This window comes from Oryx dammah, unplaced genomic scaffold (assembly GCF_014754425.2).
Source record: "Oryx dammah isolate SB20612 unplaced genomic scaffold, SCBI_Odam_1.1 HiC_scaffold_29, whole genome shotgun sequence".
NCBI classification, from domain to species: Eukaryota; Metazoa; Chordata; class Mammalia; order Artiodactyla; family Bovidae; genus Oryx; species Oryx dammah.
The window spans coordinates 82,510,406-82,534,333 of NW_024070213.1; the positions used below are offsets into that span (position 1 = coordinate 82,510,406).

General features: G+C 39.4%; 1 protein-coding gene across 1 annotated transcript in view; it reads left to right on the forward strand.

Moving 5' to 3' along the window:
• The window catches only part of LOC120857920 (anoctamin-6-like), a 177,128-nt gene extending 153,409 nt beyond the window's left edge, over positions 1 to 23,719 (forward strand). The window contains exons 16-20 of the mRNA XM_040233814.1: positions 151 to 281; positions 8,305 to 8,510; positions 12,875 to 13,074; positions 14,779 to 14,884; positions 20,615 to 23,719. Of these exons, the coding sequence (XP_040089748.1) occupies positions 151 to 281; positions 8,305 to 8,510; positions 12,875 to 13,074; positions 14,779 to 14,884; positions 20,615 to 20,824 (853 nt within the window). The 3' untranslated portion in view covers positions 20,825 to 23,719. The remainder of the gene's footprint in view (positions 1 to 150; positions 282 to 8,304; positions 8,511 to 12,874; positions 13,075 to 14,778; positions 14,885 to 20,614) is intronic.
• The last annotated feature ends 209 nt before the right edge of the window (positions 23,720 to 23,928 follow it).

A 23,928-nucleotide genomic window follows, 5' to 3' on the forward strand; every position in this document is an offset into this window, starting at 1 on the left:
GGGATAGAGAGGCAGAAATAAAAATAAATTTAGCATGAAAACAAGAAATTGAATTCTTGGAAAGATGATGTGTTCAGCTCAAAATATCAGTAATACTTTTATGCTCATGGTCTGACAGTATTCTGACTGATAATTTGATCTTTTCGGCAGCTGGGTCATGAACGTGTTTGGACGGTGTCACACCGTTTCAGGAGCAGAAAAGATAACCCCACGATGGGAACAAGACTACCATCTGCAGCCCATGGGCAAACTGGGATTATTTTATGAATATCTTGAAATGAGTAAGTCACTAGTGAAATTTTGGGTTGCATGAAATATATTGGAACATGCTTTGGATCCCCAAAGCATCGATTATAGAGCCAAATTATTATCTAGTCTATTGAAATGGAGTTCATTTTTCTCCACTAGGTAAAATTATATGATCAGGCTTTCAAATACGGTGACTGTGTGTATGTTTATCAATATTTGTGTTATACAAAGCTGAAAATTTATTACACAGCAGTGAAATGGAATATTCATTGAGGTACATCTTCATCATTAATTCTGAGGATACTTACCTTGTTGTCTAAAGATGAACTCAGAGCTGTTATTAGCTGTGACTCAGCCCTGGCTGGAGTTCATGCAGCACAGCTGTTGGCTGATTCCTTCTGAACAGACAAACCCATGGGAACAAGGGTCACAGAGTCCCCCCAACCCCCTCCCCATCTCACACTTGCCTTTGACATTGTATCTATTGCTTCTGGTTGGTGGTTTCTGCCTAATTCCTTGAGTGACCTCATGGCAAATCACTGGCTTGAATTTGAAACTGTTTTGCTGGTCTGGAATTAAGATTTAATACAGGTTCCCTCCTTCTTGGATGTCTCTGTCTGTTTCTGTAGTATTTGCTTGGGCTCTCTTTCTCCTCACTTGATTTTGAGCTGTCGGTTGCCTTTAAATGAATGCATCTCAAAATAGATTTTCATTGGAAACACCATCTTTTCTATTATGCATGACACACTTTTATCTAATAGAAGGCTAACAATGGACATGTTTTGTATCTGTGCCCTTTCAGCTCACCATTGCATTGAATTACAGTTTTTTAGGCTTAGGAAAACAGGAAAGGATTTTGACAGGTTTTTCATTTATGCATGCGGGTTTGTGTGTTTGCAGAGACACCCCTTTGTGGTTCCTTTATAAGTCTGCAGATAGAGGGAGGTTTTTATTAAATCACATTCTATATATAAAATAATTGCTTTTAAAAATATACATTATATGTGGAAACCCATCTGGTTCTGAATGGTTCCTCTTGTAGTTTCTTTAGTCAACAGTGCTTTGCAGCAAGAAGTCTGATTTGAATTTCACTTCTGCTTTTGTTATGTTTCATGACCAGGTTCAATTAAGGGTGTAGCCACAGTCCATAATGTAGAAGCTATCTTTATTCTGTTTATTTTCAAAAGGACTACAAGACAATTATCTGTATTCCGAAATGAGTCATAATTGTAAATATTTCTTACTGGAGCCATTATCAGCATTAATAACAACAATAGTATGGGGCAGAATGGTATAAAATAACCATTTGTTATTTTAACACAACAAAAAACTTGGAAAAAATTTATTTTTCTGTAGTTAGTCAAATAAATGGTATAGAAAGCAAAAGTTATATGGTCATGCTTTGGGGAGAAATTGATAGGACTTTTAGAATTTCATAGTCTCATTAAAATAATTACCAGTTAAATAACTTGGCCTCTCATGGATGGACTTAGAGATTATCACACCAAGTGAAGTAAGTCAGAGAAAGACAAATATATCACTTATATGTGAAATCTAAAAAGATGATACAGTGAACTTATTTACAGAACAGAAACAGACTCACAGACACAGAAAAGAAACAGTTACCAAAGGAGGAAACGGAAAGGGATAAATTAGGAGTTTGGGAGTAACAGATACATACTACTTTATATAAAATAAACAACAAGGTCTTGCTATTTTCATGCAGGAAACTATATTTAAAAATAATAATAAAGATAGTAATTCAGCCTCACCCTCCTGCATAAGACAGGATGGAATAACAGTGGTTATAGAGAGATTTTTAATTTTTTTTCTTTCCCACTATGATTTATTACAGGATATTGACTATAGTTCCCTGTGCTATACAGTAGGACCTTGTCATTTATCTATTTTATATATAGTAGTTATCTACTAATCTCAAACTCCTAATTTATCCCTCCCCCAATTTTTTTCCAGATTTATTAAGTTGCTTTCCTATTATTCACATAATTCCTAATGAATTAGAAAATTAATCAGTTTCCAAGCATAAGCAGTCTGTTATTCTGTATTCGAAACCAAAGTGAAGTCTATGTTTTGTTCTTTGGTTTATGGGAGATAGAATTTCCAAATGCCTTTCGAATTATTTTTGTTGCTCTAAAGTTAACACAGAGTGCCTGTGGTGGTGAGCTCATCCCCACAGTTTACTCATTAATGATAACACCATCTACCTTTTTAGCTGCTGAAGGGGACCGTCTTCTGACAGACAACCCTGGAGGCCTCCCCTCATGCTTGGTTAGGACTCGCGAGCAGCTACCAGCTCTGGTCCCCATGAAGGGAACTAGAACTCCCCTCTGCCTGGACAAACTTTTCCCTTTTCTACCTGAAAGGATTCCTCCCGAGCCTCAGCAGGAGCCCTCAACTTTTCACACAGGTTTCCTGCTCTCTCCTCTGGGCATCAGTGGCATTTGACTCTTGTCCTGATGGCATGTGGTTGTATGCATGCCTCTCTCCCAAGCTGGATTGATCCTGTTAGAAGTAGCACTCAGGCCTCTGCATCTTCCAGTCCTCAGTTGGAGCACTGCTGCCTGGACCCTCATGAATATTTATTTAACTGACTTGAGCTTGGAGTTCAACACACACAAATACAGCTGTTAATTGAGTGAATAGTAGCATTGCCCCAGCAGCCCCCACCAGGTTCTGTATGGCCTATGTTTTTCTGAGTGAAATTCTTTTATTTTGGTAGTGAATTCCCCACCATCCTTTGAGATTATTAGAGTAATCCTGGGTTGTTAACCAAAATTGCTTCCCTAAGTATATGGTCCTGACTTCTGAGAACTCAGACACAGGACATAGGAGAAAGAATTGTTTGTCAGATCTAAAATCTAAAAGCCATAGGGTACTGTTTTGTCCTTAGAACACTATACAGCATAAACACCAGTCTCTTGATTACTTAGTGGTACCGTCCCACTGTGCAGGCGCGATAAATGAAATGCAGGGAAGTGATGAAGTGGGCTTTGTTCGTCTCTGGTACTGCCTCTTCCATCCTTGCATATTCACTTGATCTTACCTTCATGTATTATTTTCTCTATTTAATTTACTGTAATTAATATCACTGGTTCTTCAACATCTCCTTGTACCTACTCCTTTCTTTCCCTCTACAGTGCTACACCCACCCAAGCGTCCCCTACACTGTCCAGGATCAGGCCTATCTTCCCCTACTCCCCCGTCTCTGCCCTATTTCTGCCTACCACCTGCACTGATGCTTCCTCATCTTTGCAGGATGAACATTCCAAAATGGCAGCTGGACAATTGGGAAGGATTTGTAGGACTCTCATATCTTAATCGCTTATTCATCCATCCATCCATCTCACAAACATTGAACAACTGCTGTGCCAAACACTGTATCAGTTGCTGAGGATACCAAGCCAAGCAAAACTTGGTGTCTGGCCTCCCAGGGCCAAACAAAGGATAGCAAGTACTTGGTGGATTGCTAAGCAGGTGAGCACAAATCAGACTTCCTAGAACAGGTGATAAACTAGATTTTGGAAGGGTGATTGGAAGGTAGCTATCAAAAGTGTGATAGAGATAATGGACATTTCATGCAGAGAGATGGATGCAGTCACAAGTACAAAGACATGAAACAGCCTGGCCAGTTCAGAGAACGGCAAGTAAACAAGGTATGGCTAGAACAAAGGAGCCATAGAAAGAAATATCAGGTGAGCAAGGCCTATACCCTGATGGGTCTTGTGTGCTTAGCCAGGACACCTGAACTTATCCTTAAAGAAATACGGGCACTTCTGAATATTTGTAATCAAGAAAATTGCATAATGTGTATATGGAAGAAAATCCAATTATTCTGGCAGCAGAATGAAAGATAATATTTTAGGTTGTGCCCATATTTGGTGGGAAGAGGATGTATAGGGGGCCACACCAAGTAACCAGACAAAAGCACCTAAGTGGAGTCTGTGGGCTTAGGTAAGGGAGACAGATTGATAGGTGTTACAGAGATGACTAGTGTGACAGGTGAGGAATAGAATTGTTGAGATAACTTCCAGGAGACTGAATACAAGTCTCCTGGATAGAATACAAGGAGAGGAGCTGGTTTTGAGGAAACGGTTCTAAGTTGGATATTTTGACCGTGAGGTGTCTATGAGACATCAGAGAGGTGAGGTCTGTTATTAAGTTGGATTCACCAGTCAGGAGCTAAGAGAAGCTATTGCTGAGGCCATGGGGATTATTCAGGCCTGCCAAGTGGAGAATGGATGAGGAGGCCCTGGGGAAAGGGGACATTTAAAGGGTAAAGTGTGGGGAAGAAATCCACAAAGAGAACAGCAGAACAGTTGGGAGAAAACTGGCGGCGACAGGTGTGAACAGAGAGACATCTATCACCTTACTTGAGAGGGATGTGAACATTGACTAAAAGGAGTGTAATGTAAAGGGACAGGGAGGCAAAAAAACAAGAGCTCAGGTCCCCATAACTGCTAGGACTATGGGGAAAAATATAGGAAGCACTATAGTTAGACAGCCTTTAAAAATATGTGTGGTGGGAGGAGGGGGCAAAAGGGTGGGGGCAAATGCATACCCATGGCCGATGCATGTTGATGTATGCAAAAAGCCATCACAGTATTGTAAAGTAATTATCCAGCAGTTAAAAGTAAAATGTGTGTGTGTGTGTGTATGTATGTATGTACACACACACTTCTACCTTGGTGTTTTTTTATTTTTTTTATTTTTTATTTTACTTTACAATTCTGTATTGGTTTTGCCATACATTGACATGAATCACCACGGGTGTACATGCATTCCCAAACATGAACCCCCCTCCCACCCCCCTCCCCACAACATCTCTCTGGGTCATCCCCGCATACCAGCCCCAAGCGTGCCATATCTTGCATTGGACATAGACTGGCAATTCGATTCTTACATGATATTATACATGTTTCAATGCCATTCTCCCAAATCATCTCACCGTCTCCCTCTCCCACTGAGTCCAAAAGTCCGTTATACACATCTGTGTCTTTTTTGCTGTCCTGCATACAGGGTCATCATTGCCATCTTTCTAAATTCCATATATATGTGTTAGTATACTGTACTGGTGTTTTTCTTTCTGGCTTACTTCACTCTGTATAATTGGCTCCAGTTTCATCCATCTCATCAGAACTGATTCAAATGTATTCTTTTTAATGGCTGAGTAATACTCCATTGTGTATATGTACCACAGCTTTCTTATCCATTCATCTGCTGATGGACATCTAGGTTGTTTCCATGTCCTGGCTATTATAAACAGTGCTGTGATGAACATTGGGGTACATGTGTCTCTTTCAATTCTGGTTTCCTCAGTGTGTATGCCCAGCAGTGGGATTGCTGGGTCATAAGGCAGTTCTATTTGCAATTTTTTAAGGAATCTCCACACTGTTCTCCATAGTGGCTGTACTAGTTTGCATTCCCACCAACAGTGTAGGAGGGTTCCCTTCTCTCCACACCCTCTCCAGCATTTATTGCTTGCAGATTTTTGGATCGCAGGCATTCTGATACCTTGGTTTTTAAAAATTATTTAAGTAAACAAAAATCAACAGGGAAAAACCTTCCACAGAGAAGAAAATATTTGGCCATGTCAAAAGCTGCCTGGGGTGGGAGAGAACTGCCTAGTAATCAAATAAACAAGGACTGAAAATGTACATTGGCTTTGGCACATGCAGCCACCAACAGAGTGAGCAAGATGAGTTTCAGTGCCATGGTGAGGGCCGCAGAAGACGGAGAGCTTTGAATGGCAGAGAAGTAATCAGTTTTGGGGCTTCTTCAAGAAACGTGACTTATTAATAAAAAAGAAAGCATATCAGAGCAATTCAGGATCAGGAGCAAGTTTCAGGCGAGGGCTATTTTTGTTTTTACAATAGATTTTTTTTGCTTTGCTCCGTTGATAGGCCTTGGTTGTTCTTGGTTTCAAAAGTTGTTTAGAAAGTTCCTCTCACCTGAATATCAGAAGAGATTAAACCATCTTGGTTTTTTCTGCTTTTTTTTTTTTAATTAAAAATGTTTAAACCATCTGGAATTTCTTTTGATATCAAAAGTGAAAACTCCATACCAGCTCTTCTGATGATTTAGCTAATTACTTCAATACTTGAATCTACTGATTTGAAACATCCATTTTTATAATATACTGAAATCCCATGAATATCTCCACCTGTTCTTGAAATTTATTCTCTTTAATTCATACTGTCTATTAATGCACTAGTTCTGAATTGTTTCAATTGCCATAGCATTATAATATACATTAATATCTCTTAGAGGTGGTCCCATTTTATCCTTTTGCAGAAATATCCCTAACACTGTTATTTAAACATCCCACCTTTTGGGATGTTTTACTTGGGTACTTGTATACATTTTTTGAAGAACTTTAGCCTCAACTTTCAGCTTTTTTTCCTTAAATCCACTTGGAAGTATTAACTAAATTTGCATTCAAATTCTAAATTTTATTTTTGGAGAAGGAATTTAATATGTCCCCAAACTTGAATCTTCCCAATTAAGAGTATGGTGTATCATACCATTCATTCATCATTACTTGTTTTTCTCTATTTTTAAGTCAGTTATCATAACCATCTTAACATTTCTCATTAATTTATTTCTAAGTAGTCTGTGCCTTTGTTCTCATTATAAACTATGTCTTTTCTCGTTTGGATTTTTAACTGGATTTATTGCTGCTGCTGCTGCTGCTGCTAAGTCACTTCAGTCATGTTCGACTCTGTGCGACCCCAGAGACTGCAGCCCCACCAGGCTCCCCCTTCTGACTTCTCTTGAGTATTAAGGGGACCTGGCAGCTTGGGGCCCTCTTTCCAATATGGCACCTTTCATTAGGACATCCACTTGCCACTTTGCCAGTTACTGTATCCGTGCCACACATTTCTGTTACTTGCCAGACCCCTGGAGGCAGATGAGTCATGGATGTTGACATCCCTGGCGGTGCCACGCTCTGTGATGTCGCCAGCTGTGGTCCTTGCCAGTCTGATTTCCCTGAATACAGTGCCTGGCCTGTAGATCGGCCAAGTCTTTCCAACCCTGACTGCTTTCCTGCAATACATTCTGGCCTCTCAGATCAGAAGCAAATGTCAGCTCCTCCTACCCAGCTATACCTCCACAGTCTTGCCCTTCTTGGCCAGAGTGGTCCCTGCCTCTTGGCTGAGCAGTAGTCCTAAAGGGGCTGTAAATTTTCCTCTCATCCACCGTCTCAGTTACAAATACCTATGGTAGTTTACTTCAAAGGTCTGCTGGTTAGATCCCTGGCCTTATCACAGCTCACTGCTCCCTCCCTGTGGTCCAGCCCCCTCACCTCCTCCAAGTCTCTGCTGCCCATCTATAGCAAAGCCACATAGATTTCAGACAAAGAGAAAAGAATCTCTAAGCCACCAGCACAATTTTAACTTACTGTGACCACACACACTACCACAATATCAAAATAAAAGCTCCTGAAGGATTATATTTTGACTTATTAAGACACTTATTGCATACATTTCCATGATTTGTAGTAGTAACACAAATTCTCAGAATGTGCTTCCCTTGCATTCATAGACTCAGGGGAGCTTGCTCATTTGCCTATTTTCCGTATATTTTCTCTAAACATTCTCCCAAAGGTACATTTCTTATTTCTTTTTAACTTTAGATATTTCCACAATATCCCTTTTCTTTCTTTTTTTTTTAATCTTAAATCACAAATCCTCTCCCAACATTCTATTATTTCTACACTGGGAATGAATAATTTTACTTAAAAGTGCCCCAAGTTTATTGCCAGCAAGTAATTGTGGTTGATTAAAGATTTTTAAATGTGTTATTCCTATTGTGTATATTTGTGAAGTAAACAGGCTATATTTAGACTTCTTTCCAGAGACTTTATATTTGTCTTTTGTTTTGATTCTTTCACTGTTGAACATTATTATTACCATGACTGTCTTTTCTCTTTGGGATTTAGTTCACTGCTTGCCTTTCTCTTTATAAGAGTAAAGGAATGCGTGTCGTCCTTCCATCCATCCACCACTCCATGATGTGTGTCCGTTCCATTGACAGTTATTCAGTTTGGGTTCGTCACCTTATTTGTGGCCTCTTTTCCACTGGCCCCTCTGTTGGCTCTGGTGAACAATATATTGGAAATAAGAGTGGACGCGTGGAAACTGACTACCCAGTATAGACGCATGGTGCCAGAAAAAGCCAAGGACATCGGAGCATGGCAGCCCATCATGCAAGGAATAGCAATTCTGGCTGTGGTGACCAATGTGAGTAAATAGGCTTTGCAGGGTAAAGACCTTGAAACATCCAAAACTGCATGAGTGTTGCTCCCTAAGGAAGCCAGTGTTTGGTGTTTCATAATGTGGGAGGAAGATGCTGATACTTTCCATCACATAAACAACATAGTTGCTGTAAATGTAATTGTTGTTATTTTTAATATATTTTGTTTATAATTATTATTGGTGACTTACAAGACCTCTTACAGAGGCAGTTGCTAAGAGTAGTGACTATTATGCTTTTGTTGCTCATTTATTACTTTTATTCAATAGAAACATGGTAATAATATTAACAGTAAGTACTAACTCTTTTAATCCTCACATGATTATAAAAGGAATTATCAAATAGTACTTTTATAATGGAAATAGAAATCTATCCATTTAGAGTTTGTAGACTCTAAAATAAGAACAGTCATTCCACCATATTTTACTGTATATTCCAAACTATCAATTTAAACTAGTAACTACTTGAAGAAGAATGTGCTTTGTGCACTCCCCATCATCCCTTACCCTTACCTTCCTTGTGTCATGGGACAGAGGTTCTTCAAGGAGGTGGATTAGGGCAGGTCCCAACTCTCCTCCTCGCCCCACTCTTGGTCTTTGCTAGTCAGTGTTAGTCATTAGCTAAGCACCTTCATGTCCTGGATGTGTCTGAGTGATGAGGGAACAGAACTCACTCGTTGCAGTCTGTACTGATTATGGACCAGTCTAAACAGTCTGTCTGCTTCCCTACTGCTGCCCCCACGGGTCGGCAGGGAGCTGTCAAGCAGAGCAGTTCCCAGTGCCAGCCCATCAGGGAACTCCTTCCCCAGAAGTATCCAGACACTCAAAGTTATTTCCTCTCTTATTCCACTGCCAATTTCACTCCCAGGTTAACAAAATAATATTCCAGTTTTAACTTCTTAATCAAGTCCCACTTGCCTTGACTCCCCTGCCTTTTCCCACGAGCCCTTGTAGAAACAGAAAAGAATCTGGCAGTGCCTGTGGGTCAGGCTCCCAGCTGAGGGGCATCCTCCCAGACCTTAACACTTCCGAGCTTCATTTTATCATTTGTAGATTGAATAATTCCCTGTCACATATTTTCAGACTATTATATACCACAAAGGGTGTATGGGGAATTCAGTGAGTCAGTGCAGGGAATGCACAGAGCCTGGTCCTTGTGGGGATATTAGCAGCTACTCTGTTATCACCCCTGGAGGAGGGCACGACAAGCCACTCCAGTATTCTTGCCTGGAGAATCCCATGGACAGAGGAGCCTAGTGGGCTACAGTCCATGGGGTCGCAGAGAGGCAGACACAACTGAAGTGATTTAGCACGCATGCATGCACGCACTCGGTTATCATCTTCATCACACAGCAGCATTTACAGCAACTCTGTAAGCTTTGCCAGGTGTCGAAACTAGAGGCACAAGAATCTTACAATATGTCATTGTCTAGACCACGGTCACAGTTTTACACAATAAGTTATCTGGAACCCAGTTTTCACCCCCCAAGTACCCTCAGTTTATTTGGATCACTTGCTGTCTCTCCTTTTTGGAGAAAGTTGGTAAATCACACACAAAAAAACAACTGTGAGGTTATATCCATTTCCATTCACCCAGGTAGCCCCCACCTTCAGCATCCACTGTGCTGCAAAACATAGGCTGATGCTCAGAAAGACGACAGTGAGGCCTTTCAAGCTCCACAGTCATAAAAGTATGAATCTGTCATGTTCAATATACTGTATGACATGAAGCCAGGCTGGAACGTGGAGTTACATGCTTTAGGGGAATTTTTAGCAACAGGGTTTGGAACTAAAAGGTTTTTGTTTGACCTTCAGCTAACCAGAAAATTCAATTGACTCCTACTCCCCATTACTCAAGCATCCTGTCTTAATCGTATGAGGCACCTTTTCCTCGTCACCCCAGCATGGCTCCTCAGCATTAATGCAGATGGAATATTGGCTGTATCTTCAAGGCTGCTCTACCTGCGTGTGTGTGTGCACACAGACACACATGTGCCCACTGATTTGTGCTACTGGTTCTCGGCCAGTAGTTGTTTGTTCTTATAATTCAGGTGCTGGCTTATTATGCACTAGAAAAATTGCTTATTCAGTTATCAACTAAACTGGAGTGACTAGTGTTAGTTGGTCAGTCGTGTCCAACTCTTTGCAACCCCATGGACTGTAGCCCACTAGGCTCCTCTGCCCATGGAATTCTCCAGGCAAGAATACTGGAATGGGTTGCCATTCCCTTCTTCAGGGGATCTTCCCGACTCAGGGGTTGAACCCAGGTCTCCCGCATTGCAGGCAGATTCTTAACCATCTGAGCTATTAGGGAAGCCCAATTAAACTATGGACAGTCCTTTTTTCCATATTAAGGTGTTAGAGATTCCAAGCTGCAGGTCCTCTTGCACATAATTCTATAAGAATTAAACATGTATTTTATCCCCTCACATACCTAATTTGTGCCTTCCCAGCCTCACATGGTCAGTAACAGCTAGCTTTCCATAATAGGGGGACTTTTAGGAAGGAGGAAGAAGAGAACAGCTCCTCAGGATTTGAAAGGGCATCAGGCCAGAGTTTGGTATGAAATCATTCATTTTAAAGCTGCTGGTTCAATAAATAAGCTGAATTGACATTGTTGTGTCATGCCAGAGCATCTGCTATTGAAGACCAATTTTAATTTATTTTGCTATCAGTGGAAAATTGTGTTTGGAACAGCATGGGAAATGAAGCACACTGCATTTATTTGTGCTCTTGCGATGTGTCTTAGAGCAGCTGAATTCCGGAGGAAAAAGTATCTTGTCAAAAGACAATAGAATTATCTTCCGTATTGGAATTTGTATAGCTTCTTGAAGTACATCTGCAGGTGATTCTGTAAAAAGCTCTAGTTGAATTAAATGGTAACAGGAAATTTTAATCTGTTGAAATCTGGGAAAAGTAAAATAGTCTTGCTTTACACCACCACCACCACCACCGACAGGCAAGAATACACACCCAGAGAGACTTTACATCAGAGGAAATGACAGAGCTGGCTCTGGTAGGGGAAATTTTGCAGTAGAAAAGCCCCTCAGTTGTTGTTCTTGCTTTGCATGGGATCTTTGTTGGCTTGTGGTCTCACTGTATCTAAACCGTATGTTCAGATGAATACTGTTAAAATCATGTTGTGCAAAACATGACTGTTCTTCTGCTTCAGAAATGACTGAAACATCTAGCTTTGTTTATTCACATAGAATTTGGATTGAAGTATATTCATTACTTTCTCCTTCCGTGACACCAGTTTTACATGTTGGAGAGTTTAAAGCCCAAATTTGAACTCTGGAGAAATTCATGTAATTAATAATAGCTTTAGATCCTATTGAAAGTCTCCCTGACACAGATTCAGACTTAAGACTGATCCATATGTATTCCTTTAATCTGGAAACACACTAAACTCTCTTAAAGTTTTTTGATAACTATAATCTTTCTGACTTTATCCATTTAACCTTTTGGAAGTTGAAAGGCTTAGACACTAAGTCTAACAAAATAGATATCATTGCTTGATTATGTGACTAGAACAATCCCAACACAGTTTCTTGCTACTATATTTTATTGAATAATAAAGAATTCTTGCTCTCTAATAAAGCAACAGGCATAAGTATATACTGAAAGTTTAAATCAGACTGTGGGGTTGAGTTATCTCAACAAGTCAAGATACTATAGGGGAAAAAGTATAAATTTGAAAGAAAATATTTGTTACAGTTAGTATTCTATTTTTAAGAGACAGTGATTAAAAAAGCAATTTTTATCAATTATTTATCTACAAAGGAATCATATAAAGCCAGCTTATTTTCATAATATTGATCTTAGTCCTTTCACATGCAAAAGGACCTTCTAAGTCATAAAGATTAAATTATATCAAGTATGCTCCAGGGTTGATTGAATTTTATTATATTCTGTTTTTTTAAATATGTTACATGTAATATATGCAAGTGGCTCTCAAGTTATCCACAGTACCCTAGTCTACAATTATTCTTACTGTACTTAAGATACATAATAGGCAACTATCAGGGCCTTGCTTTTGAACTGCAGGTGAACTGCTGGACATTCCCTTCAAAGACCAAAAGCAAACAAACTACTTTAAAGCAGCTGCTCAAAAGTTTTAGGACATTCACTACTTATATCCATTTGACAATTCCTGAATCTTTTTGTTTGTTTGTTTGTTTGTTTTTATTTTTTATTTTACTTTACAATTCTGTATTGGTTTTGCCATACATTGACATGAATCCACCACAGGTGTAAACTCAACTGATGAAAATGTAATTTTGGCATGTCTGTTAAGCCTAGCTATAAAGGCTCTAAATTAATACCCTCTCTACCATTTTCTTCCAACATAGGCCATGATCATTGCATTCACATCAGACATGATCCCCCGGCTGGTATATTACTGGTCCTTCTCCATCCCGCCATATGGGGACCACCCAGACTACACAATGGAAGGATACATCAACATAAGTCTCTCCATCTTCAATACTGCCGACTTTAAAAGCAGAGTCAAGGAAAGTCCATACACTGGGTCTAAATATGACACGTGCAGGCAAGTTCTGCTTACACTTCTTCTTTTAAAGGACTTTCATTGTAATTTCATTCTATTTGGTATTTAAATTAAGTTGCTAGATATTTTTTTTCTCGCTTTCTTTTCAATCAGACTTTAAAAAGTATAAAATATAAAAGTTACTATAGATTAAGATTAGAACTTTCAAGCCAAACCATAAGGCAGGATTGTATTTTACTTTTTACAAATTGTAAAGTATTCCTATAACTTTTTAACAGATGTGTTTGTTTATTTTTGGCTGTGCTGGATCATCATTGCTGCTGCTGGACTTCCTCTAGTTGCGGCGAGTGGTGGCTACTCTTTGCTGTGGTGTGCAGGCCTCTCGTTGTGGTGGCTTGTCTTATTGCGGAGCACCATCTCAGAAGTTGTGGTGCAGGGACTTAGTTGCTCCATGGCATGTGGGATCTTTCTGGACCAGGGACTGAACCCGTGTCTCCTGCACTGACAGGCAGATTCTTAACCACGGTACCCCCATAAGGCACAATGTTAGAATGAGAGTTTCAAACGATAACAAAAAGGCTTATTCAGGGGAAAGCCTTACATCTTAGAAATTAAGAAACTGGGAGAGTTCCAAAAAGCAAGATAATTCAGTTGTTACAACTAATATTTTATTCAAGCACAACCTGATGGTACTGAATGATGACAAACTAGTACCATCACTTAACAGAGCAATACAGAGACAAAAACGGTTGATACCTCGGCCCAGCCTAGCAGTGTTCTCTAAAAGTATTCCAGAGCTCTCTTCGTTGATTTTAATGGCTGATAAGATCAGCTGTGAACAGTGTACGTCAACTAAGTTACTAATTGATAAGTTTGTTGACTGCATGGTATTGTAGTTTTGTTTTTTTCAATCAAAGTCTAAAACGTAAAGAGACTTTAAAATTTAAACTCCTCAAAGCTGTCTCCTATTCACATTCTCAACAACACAATGAAAAAACCATAAATAAGCCCCAAATAAATGTTTCCAGATTACACATAGCAAAGCCTCTTCAGAATCACACATTGCATCCACTTACTCTTACTTTACATAATTCTAAAGAGTAATTAAACTTCCAGGTCTAATAGGTTACAGGTGGAAAGTTAGAGATTTGCTGACTAAGGGAGATACACTCAAGCAATAGCATATGATGTCTGACAACAAGGAAATTAGGTAAGAAAACTATAAAAAAAATAGGTAATATTCTCTGTAGCATGTTTCTGAAAATATGGTAGTTTGTTTTAGTTACACTCTTTTGAGGAAGCAGGGATAAATTTTGATATTTTTGTTCTTTTTTTACAAAGATGGAAACCATCATTACCATCTTGTATGGTTTATGACTTGTATATGACATCTTGTATGGTATATGACATGTATGATATATGATACATGACGTGTTACTGGTGTAGTTATTTCAGGGTTTTGTCATCAAATTAAACTCCTGGAGAGAATCTGGGCATTCCCTGGTAGCCTCATGGTCCTGATTCTGGGCTTTCATTGCCGTGGTCCCAGGTTCAGTCTCTGGCCAGGGATCTGAGACCCCACATGGCATGGCAAAAACAAAAACAAAAAACCAGAAACCCTTGGAGAAAATTTATGAGATGACCAATTTAAAAGAGTGTTGCATTAAGTATGACCTTTTTAATGGGCCTTTGTTTACATTTGATTAGAAAGAATGATCTCCTGAAATGCCCCCATCTTTTTTCCAGGTATCGTGATTTCCGGTACCCTCCTGGACACCAACAAGAGTATAAACACAACATCTATTATTGGCATGTGATTGCCGCCAAGCTGGCTTTTATCATTGTTATGGAGGTGAGAAAAGTTCACTTTGAAATAGTTTATAAGACAGTGTATTTGCAGATCATTTATTAACTTTTAAGTGTTGCCACTTAAAATATACAATGTCTTATCTCTTGCTAATAATTATTTCTATAACATTTGTTAAATTTGACCTGAAAATACCCATAATACTCTCAGTAATTAAATGAAGTTGGTTATCTGCTGTAAAGTTAAAAGCATGTGGGCTTGCTGCTGCTGCTGCTAAGTCGCTCCAGTCATGTCCGACTCTGTGCGACCCCACAGACGGCAGCCCACCAGGCTCCCCCATCCCTGGGATTCTCCAGGCAAGAACACCGCAGTGGGTTGCCATTTCCTTCTCCAATGTGTGAAAGTGAAGTCACTCAGTCATGTCCGACTCTTAGCGACCCCATGGGCTGCAGCCCACCAGGCTCCTCCATCCATAGGATTTGCCAAGCAAGAGTACTGAAGTGGGGTGCCATCGCCTTCTCTGGCATGTGGGCTTAGGGAGATTCAATTCCTTTCAGTTCAGTATTAATTGAAGGGCTTTTTATTTGGGGAACTGGGCTCCATATTAGGCTATGAAGAGGTTTATTCAAGATAAGTAAGGTATCTTCCTGAAGAAACTTTGATTGCTGTAATAGTTTATTTGTACTGCATTTTCACATTATACCTTCTTAAAATAGTTTTTTACATCCCTGAAATTTACCAGCTCTGAAAAATACTAAGGTGGCTATCAGTTTGAAATTGATCTAGCCAACTTTACTTCTTACACTGAGTGAATAACTACTACTAAATTCTAAAGGTTCAAAAGTTACTTGATTGGTGTGGTTAGTTACGATTACATTTAACTACAAGAAACAAAAAACCCATCTACAGTGGCTTAACCAAGTGAGAGTTGATTTTTCCCACATAACAGATTTCACTGGAAGCAGGTGGGTACTCCTGGATCAATTCCGAATCCCTGGTGTAAGGAATGTATCTGTCTTCTGTAGGTTTACTTTCATTACATGTCACTCTATGGTTGTAATATGACTACCACAACTCCAAATAACACATTTATGTTCTAGGCAGGAAGAAGTTGAAAAAGGGTGATGCTAGCCATACCTGTTCCTATGTTAGGAAAGAAAAAGTTTTGCCAGAAGCCCCTGGAACAGACCTTCACCTGCATCTCACTGACTAGAACTAAGGACATGGTTCCTCTTAGCAGCTAAGCAGGCTGAAACAGGAGGTATTTGGTTTGGGGACAGGCTACTTGGCTTAGATAATTTTTCTAGTATTCAGTTCAGTTCAGTTGCTCAGTCGTGTCCAACTCTTTGCAACCCCATGAATCACAGCACCTCCCTGTCCATCACCAACTCCCGGAGTTCACTTAAACTCATGTCCATCTCATCCTCTGTCGTCCCCTTCTCCTCCTGCCCTTAATCCCTCCCAGCATCAGAGTCTTTTCCAATGAGTCAACTCTTCGCATGAGGTGGCCAAAGTACTGGAGTTTCAGCTTCAGCATCATTCCTTCCAAAGAACACCCAGGGCTGATCTCCTTCAGAATGGACTGGTTGGATCTCCTTGCAGTCCAAGGGACTCTCAAGAGTCTTCTCCAACACCACAGTTCAAAAGCATCAATTCTTCGGCACTCAGCTTTCTTCACAGTCCAACTCTCACATCCATACACGACCACTGGAAAAACCATAGCCTTGACTAGATGGACCTTTGTTGGCAAAGTAATGTCTCTGCTTTTCAATATGCTATCTAAGTTGGTCATAACTTTTCTTCCAAGGAGTAAGCGTCTTTTAATTTCATGGCTGCAGTCACCATCTGCAGTGATTTTGGAGCCCAGAAAGATAAAGTCTGACACTGTTTCCACTGTTTCCCCATCTATTTCCCATGAAGTGATGGGCCCAGATGCCGTGATCTTCGTTTTCTGAATGTTGAGCTTTAAGCCAACTAAATAGTTATCAAAAATTAAGTGAGGAAAGTAGTTCATTAGTTCACTGTATCACAAGTAGAGTACAGTATCTGATATGTTGACAAGAGTTACTAGTTTATATTCAAATATGTAGTTGCCAGTGTTTAGAAGGCTCCATTTGATATCATGATGGACTGGATACTGTGAAGGGCCATCTCACTATAAAACATTTAGAACCAGCTAGAAACATAATTCCCTTTGCAGTTTTAAGCTTACTAGAAGGAAAGAGAATATAAAAAGAGGGGAAAAAAAGATAATGGCTTAAGATAGAGTAGTGAGCACCTTTGAAGTTCAGGAGTGCTCTGAGAACAAGTTCTGTTATTAGGCCTCCAACTAAAGGTTCAAAGAGACCAAGCCTTGGGTCAGAGTGAGGCAGACGAGCTGAATTTTAGACTCTTAGATTCAGCCAGGGACCACACAAAAGGCTAGATTTGTCTCAGAGCAGATGGAAGTGTACATCTTCTCTGAAGAATAGTATCCTTAATTTAGACCTCAGTTTTTTTCCCCCAGATTGGGATAATCAAATATGAACTAATTATCAAGGATTAACAATGACAAAGGGGAAATTTAAGATAATAAAATGAATGAGATTTAGCCAATAAAACCTGATCAGTAACTCTAAGAGTTTGAATTATCAGATAAGGAATATATATTAACTATATATGAAAATGTTTAAATAAATGACTAAGCCAAAATGAACAATAAGAAACTATAAAAAATTACAAGGCAATTTTGGAAAGTAATAGAACTTTTAGGAATATAGATAGTTGTTGAAATGAAAATATTCACATACAGATAAAACAGAAGTTTAGACAAATCTGAAGAAAGAATTAGTGAAATGAAAGACCGATCTGAAAAAAATTATCACTAGCACATCACAGAAAGATATGGAAAATACAAAAAAAAAAAGAAGTTAAGTGATATGGAAGACGGAGAAAAACTAACTTTCAAAAAAAGTTTAAAAAAAGGATAATGGAGAAGAAGTAGTATCTGAAGAAGCCCACATTTATTTTGCATGCACTGTAAGGAAAATGTATCACACCAATGAGAAGATCTTCTGTAACCAGAGAAAAAAAGATAACCAAGAACATTAAGGTTAGAATGAGAGTAGACTTTTTAACAACAGCATAGAGGCCAGAAGAGATGGGTCTAATATCTTCAAAATGCTAAAGATGGTAATATAAACTCCAGTGATAGCAAAACTTTGAGTAACTGGAAAATTTGACCACAGTGAAAACACGAGGCCAGGCTTTCTAGGAGAATGATACCAAACTTTATACAATACTTTGTTTCAATCTGATACAAACTCCTCCAGAGATCAGGTAGAAAGTTAGAGGAAATACTCTCCATCTCCTTTTAGATCCTAAAATCAGATAAGAAATAGAATGAAAAAGGGAAATTATAAGTTAGTCTTACTCAATACATAAGATGCAAAGGTCTTTTTAAAATGTGCAGACTGAATCTAGCAACATATTTTCAAAAGATAACATCATACCACATTGGCTTTGTCCCAGACATGCAAGGGCGGTTTAGTAGAAAATACTCATATCTGTAAATATTACCTACCTCCAAAACAAATGGGGAGAAAACCTAAACTAAATCTCTTTCTGACCTCAGTTTTTGCCTTTTTACTACGATGTGATTCACATCATTCACACTCACTCATATCTCTCTCATCTCAAAATCTCCATTTTTCATACCACCTAACTTAAAGAAACATTTGACACAACTGATCACTCCTCTTTGACACTCTTCCTCACTTGGCTCCCAGGAACACACATATTTTGCCTTTCCTCCTACCTCACTAGGCAGTCCCATTTTTAGCTTCTTCACCAGCCCTTCCTTTTCTTCTTAATGACCCTGGAGCTCATTCCTTGGTTGTCTTTTCTCTTTACTCACAGCCTTGGTGATTTCATACAGTCTGGAGACTTTAAGTGCTCTCTGTATGCCTGTGACTCATTAATGGATATCCCCAGAAAACCTCTCTACTGAGCTCAACCCATCAATCCAACTGCATACTTGACCTTTCTGCATGGATATCTAACAGATACCTCAAATCTACTGCCCTACATTGCCATATTTTCTTAAATCCACTCAATATTCTCCCCCTAGCCTGCCCTAAATCTGTTCTGTCCACAGTTTCTGCCCCTCCCCTCAATTACGGCAGTTCATTTGAACAGTTGCTCAGGCCAGAATTCTTGAAGCCCCCCTTGTTTTCTCTCTGTCACTTATTTCACATCCAATCCTGTTAGCTTTTGCTTTGAAAATATGTCACAAATCTGACTGCTTCTTACCAGCTTTGCAGCTGCCCCCAAGTTGGAGCCACCATCATTTCTTGCTCAAATTAGGGCAGCAGTTTACTAACTGGACTCCCTGTTGTCTTCACTGCTCACTTCAAGTAAAACCCAGAGTCCTTATAATAGCATTCAAAGCCCAGCACAATCCAGCCACGCTCTGTTACTTCCCTGATGTTACTCACTCAGCCTCCCTAGAATACACCCAGTAGGCTTCCCCCATGTGGACTCTGTGCTAGGTGTTCCCTCTGCCTAAAATGTCCTTTCTCCTGATGTTTAACTTCCTTACTTCCTTAAAGTCTTTGCTCAATGAGGCATATCTAAACTGATCTACATAAAATCTATATAAATTTTATCTCCCACCATAACACTCTTAATAACTGTTACTCTGCTTTACTTAGCTTATATCTCTTGTTTTCTTACACATTTTAAGGCTATGTGTAATTTATTTGTTCTTAATTATGTCTATTCTGTGTTATCTCTATCCTCTTGCTAGGTTAGGGTTTTTGAATGGTGTATAAATAAAAAGGTTTTCAAGTTTATTAGTCATCAGGGAAATGTGAGGAAAGCTCAAAGTAAAATAAAGTCCATTTCATAGTCATCATGTTCATTTAAAAAAAAAAAAAAACAAGTGATGATAATAAGTGCAGACAACATGAAGAGTGACTGAAATCATCACACACTGCTGGTGGTAGTGCCAGCTGTTGTGGAAATATCTGGTACCATCTTGTGAAATTGAACATTCATGTAACATAGGGTCTCAGCTGTTCTGCCCCAGGTGCCACTCTTGAGAAACTCTCCCAGGTATTCTCCAGAATCCAAGTGTATGAATGTTCCCAACATCATTGTTTCTAACCCAAAACCTAGGAACTAGCCCAACACCTTTTGATAGGGGAACAAATAAAGTATGTTTGCACAGTGGAATGTTATAAAGAAGTGACAATGGACTACAGTTATACACAGTAACATTGATGAATCTTAAAAATTAACTTTGAGTGGAAAAAAGCAATTTTCAAAAGATTGTACCATACAGTATCATACTGTTTTTATAAGGCTTAAAGTGAGTAAAACTAAACAAGATATTCTTTTGGGGGTATATACATACTTTGTTAAACTGTTCTAAAATAAATGAAAATGATCTACATATACTCAGATAGATAGGTTAGTGTTTACCTTTGGGGATGAGGCCTGGGAATAAGACAGGAAAGGAACACACATAAAAATGTCATAACATCATCAGTGCCATGGTGAATGTTCTAGACGTTAGGGAGATATATTCTTCTCTACATAGCAAATAGTATGGTTGAATTTATGAAGTAACAAAACGTAGATCCATGGCAGAACCATGCCGTGGAGGTAGAGCTTAAACACCTACCACCCTGTCCTGATACACTGCTGTAACGACTGGCAAAAATAAATGGAAGAGACTCTGTGTTCCCCTCCATCTGTCTGTGACTGACAATTTTTTTTTCTTCTCTCCCTCAGCATATCATCTATTCTGTGAAGTTTTTCATTTCATATGCAATTCCAGATGTATCGAAAAGCACGAAGAGCAAGATCAAGAGAGAAAAATACCTAACCCAGAAGCTTCTTCATGAGAATCACCTCAAAGACATGACCAAAAATATAGGAGTCATCGCTGAGAAGATGATAGGAGCAGCAATAGAGAACAATTTACGACCAAAATCCGACTAAGAGCATTATGTTCTGAGAAGCACTTTAAAGAATTTAGCTCTGTCAAAAGTTATCATGAATCACTAATGAGAATGTTTAAGTCAAATCACTTTGGCAAATAGGAGTCTTAACTATCGCCATTTTCATGCAGATTATTTTTTCAGTTTCAGCTAGTGATGGAGGAACTGGCAAATGTAAAATTGAGTTCAAGAAGGGCATAAAACTAATCACCAGAAAGACCAAAAATGTTACTCTTTTGGATAAATTGGAATTTTAATCACACACAGGAATCCTCTTCATGTGCTTAGAGAAACAACATCTACCAAAGCAGAGTGGATTTTTTTCCTCATTTGATTATTTTCGTTCCTTTCTGTTCTCAAGCACATGATCTCTTTTTTTTATTTTTAGGCACTGTTTTGTTTCTTCACTTTTGCTAGACCTGTTCCAGAGTTATCCTTCCATTACCGTACCATCATTTAAGGCTAGACATGCTAGCTCTTGTGTGATTAAAAATATCTAACACAGAATTCAGTTTGAATGCTGTATTAAGTTGCAGATAGACCCAAGACTTTACAATATTTAGGTGTATTATCACGTTCCTATAGAAAAGGAAACCTCAGGTAATAAGAGGAAGTAGTTTCAGTCTTCATCTTGGCCTATCTTTCCATCTTGGAGAAAGACTCTTATGGATTGAAATGAAGATAGCATTTCTGAGCATATTTGTGCTATTGATCAGGATAATTAATTTACATCTTCTAAAGATACATCATATCTTGAAAAAAATGAAATCAAGTGATTAAAATTACATATTTATCAACATAATGGTTTGGAAAAGATGAGCCTGTCAAGTTCCCACCAGTTGCCCTTTATCTGTTAGATCTAGGAAGTACAGTATTGCAAGGACCCTTGTGATTGGCTCACAGCCATTGTATCAGCACAGTGCTGCGCACGTCAAGAGAACAGCAGGTCTCCTCAGCGTGACCTCACCGTGTTCCTAAGAGGGGTTCTGCACATCCCAGTGATCAGCCTACCAAAGCATCTGCCATAGTGAAGGTAGCTCAGCACATCCTCCCTTCTCTTACTTTCTGCCCAGGAACTTGTTTGTAATTGCATGTTTGCACCCGGGGAGTGTTTTTAGGGAGGGAGACGGAGAAACAGGAGGATACCCAGATTATTCCCAAACAAGAAAAGAGACTGGATTTGATTTGAATTTTCAGCCTCCTATCAAGCCAATCAGGCAATTAAGGGTCAAAAAAAAATAAATTGGTTTGGTCACAAACCCTGCTGTCAGCTGGAGGTAACTTCCTGGTGAACTCCTGTCCCACCGTGCACATCTTGCCCTCGGTTTATTCAGTTCAGCATTCTTTACTGCACTTTACTGCCTTTTGGATGCCTAGCCCTCTGACAGGCTCTAGAGAAGACACAGGGCCCGTACCTCTCACTCATTACTGGTGACAGGGCACGGCTGGGTGCAGAGAGAGTGTCTGGCACCTCGCTCTCTCTAAGTGGGCCACTCGCCACCCATTAAGATGCTGCTCAATGCCCGGGTGCCACAGGAGCCGAGGCACTTAGAATCCCAGCAGCGAAGAAAAAGGAAACACTTTTCAGTGAGCAAATTGACAGGCTTGCTATAATATAACAGCTTCACTCCAGGTCATAGTTCTAAATGCCTGCCATGACTGTTAACAAACCAGGGCGGGGCAAAGTATTAATGTAGGATTCAGTGAAACAGTACTCTGGGCTTTTGAATTGTCCCAGTGGATCAGGATCATTACACTAACTTTCTTGATAATGTTAAGGGTATGTGTGATCAAAGAGTGCTCATGACAGGCCGTGTGAGGTCTGGTCACAGAGGGAGCGAGAAACGCATTCCTCCCAGTGGGGAAGCGATCTCGCCCCTTCCCCCACTCACCTGGGACACTGCTCCTGAAAGTGGTGCCTCCTCCGCTCTATTACCTCTTCTCTTCTCTGAAGTGCAGGACTGTCTCCTAGCGTTGGATTTGGCAGTTACTCACTGTTCGTGGAACTGTGAAGAAGGAAATGTTCTTGCCTTATCTCCTTGTATGTAAAATAGAACTTGAATTGTGCATTTCTGTCTTCATAAATCGTCTTCATAGTTCAAAATGTGCTTCTGTGGACAGGAGGGAAAACCTCTACGTTTTTAAAGGCAGCAAATATGACACGACACTGCCAGTACTCCCCGGATGGCCAGGTTGTAATGGAGACCTAGGGTCATCTGTGACACCGACTTTCTTCATGTAAGCCTAGTGCTGACCTGTGGGTGATGAACATCTGGGGCTGTGTCTGCAGGCACTTGCGGGCTGGATCTGTAAATGCGAGCAGAGGCAGCCCCCAGGCAAAATGGATGGGTGTGGCAGTGGACCCATGAGGGAAAATCTGGCCCTAGACCTGCCCCGTGTTAACCACTAGAGAAATTTTACTTTGTATCCTTTTTTGATGCCTGTGAATTTTAACAGATCAAAGCATTAGACCAAAATACTCAGGAGATTTTTCTCTAAATATCCCTGATATTTTAGTTATGTCAATAGGATGGGAAGGCTTTCGTTTTTGTTTGAAAATGAAACAAAACCATCTTGCAAACTGTTTATCACTGAAAGTCTTCCCTTATAACTGCACGTGCATCTTGAATTTCAGAAAACATTAATTCACAATAGGGGAGCAGGACCTGCTCTTTGTTGAAACACTTCTTGTACCATTTTCTTGTGTCCATATTATATTTTAAGATGTTTGAAAAGTTAAAACGTATGAACAGCTTAAGTAAAACTGAAATATTCATGATGCTTTTCATACACTGTGGCATAAGATGTAAAGTTTGTAATATTTTGCAAATTTCTGTGCATTTTAATATTCTTTTTATAATTATGAGCATTTTAATAAATTCATTTTTAAAAACAATACTGTGACCTACTCTGTATGCAACTGTCTTAATGTTTTTAAGAAAGCAAATGTATCTGTTTACCGGTTATGTGTCACTCAGATAACATGTGCACTTTTATGTGGATTATACCTAAAATTATGTTTTTCATAACCTATACTTACTTAAAACATTTTTCTGGGGAAAATGGCGGGGTAGGATTTCAGTCGGGGCTGCTGCAGAAGTTGTT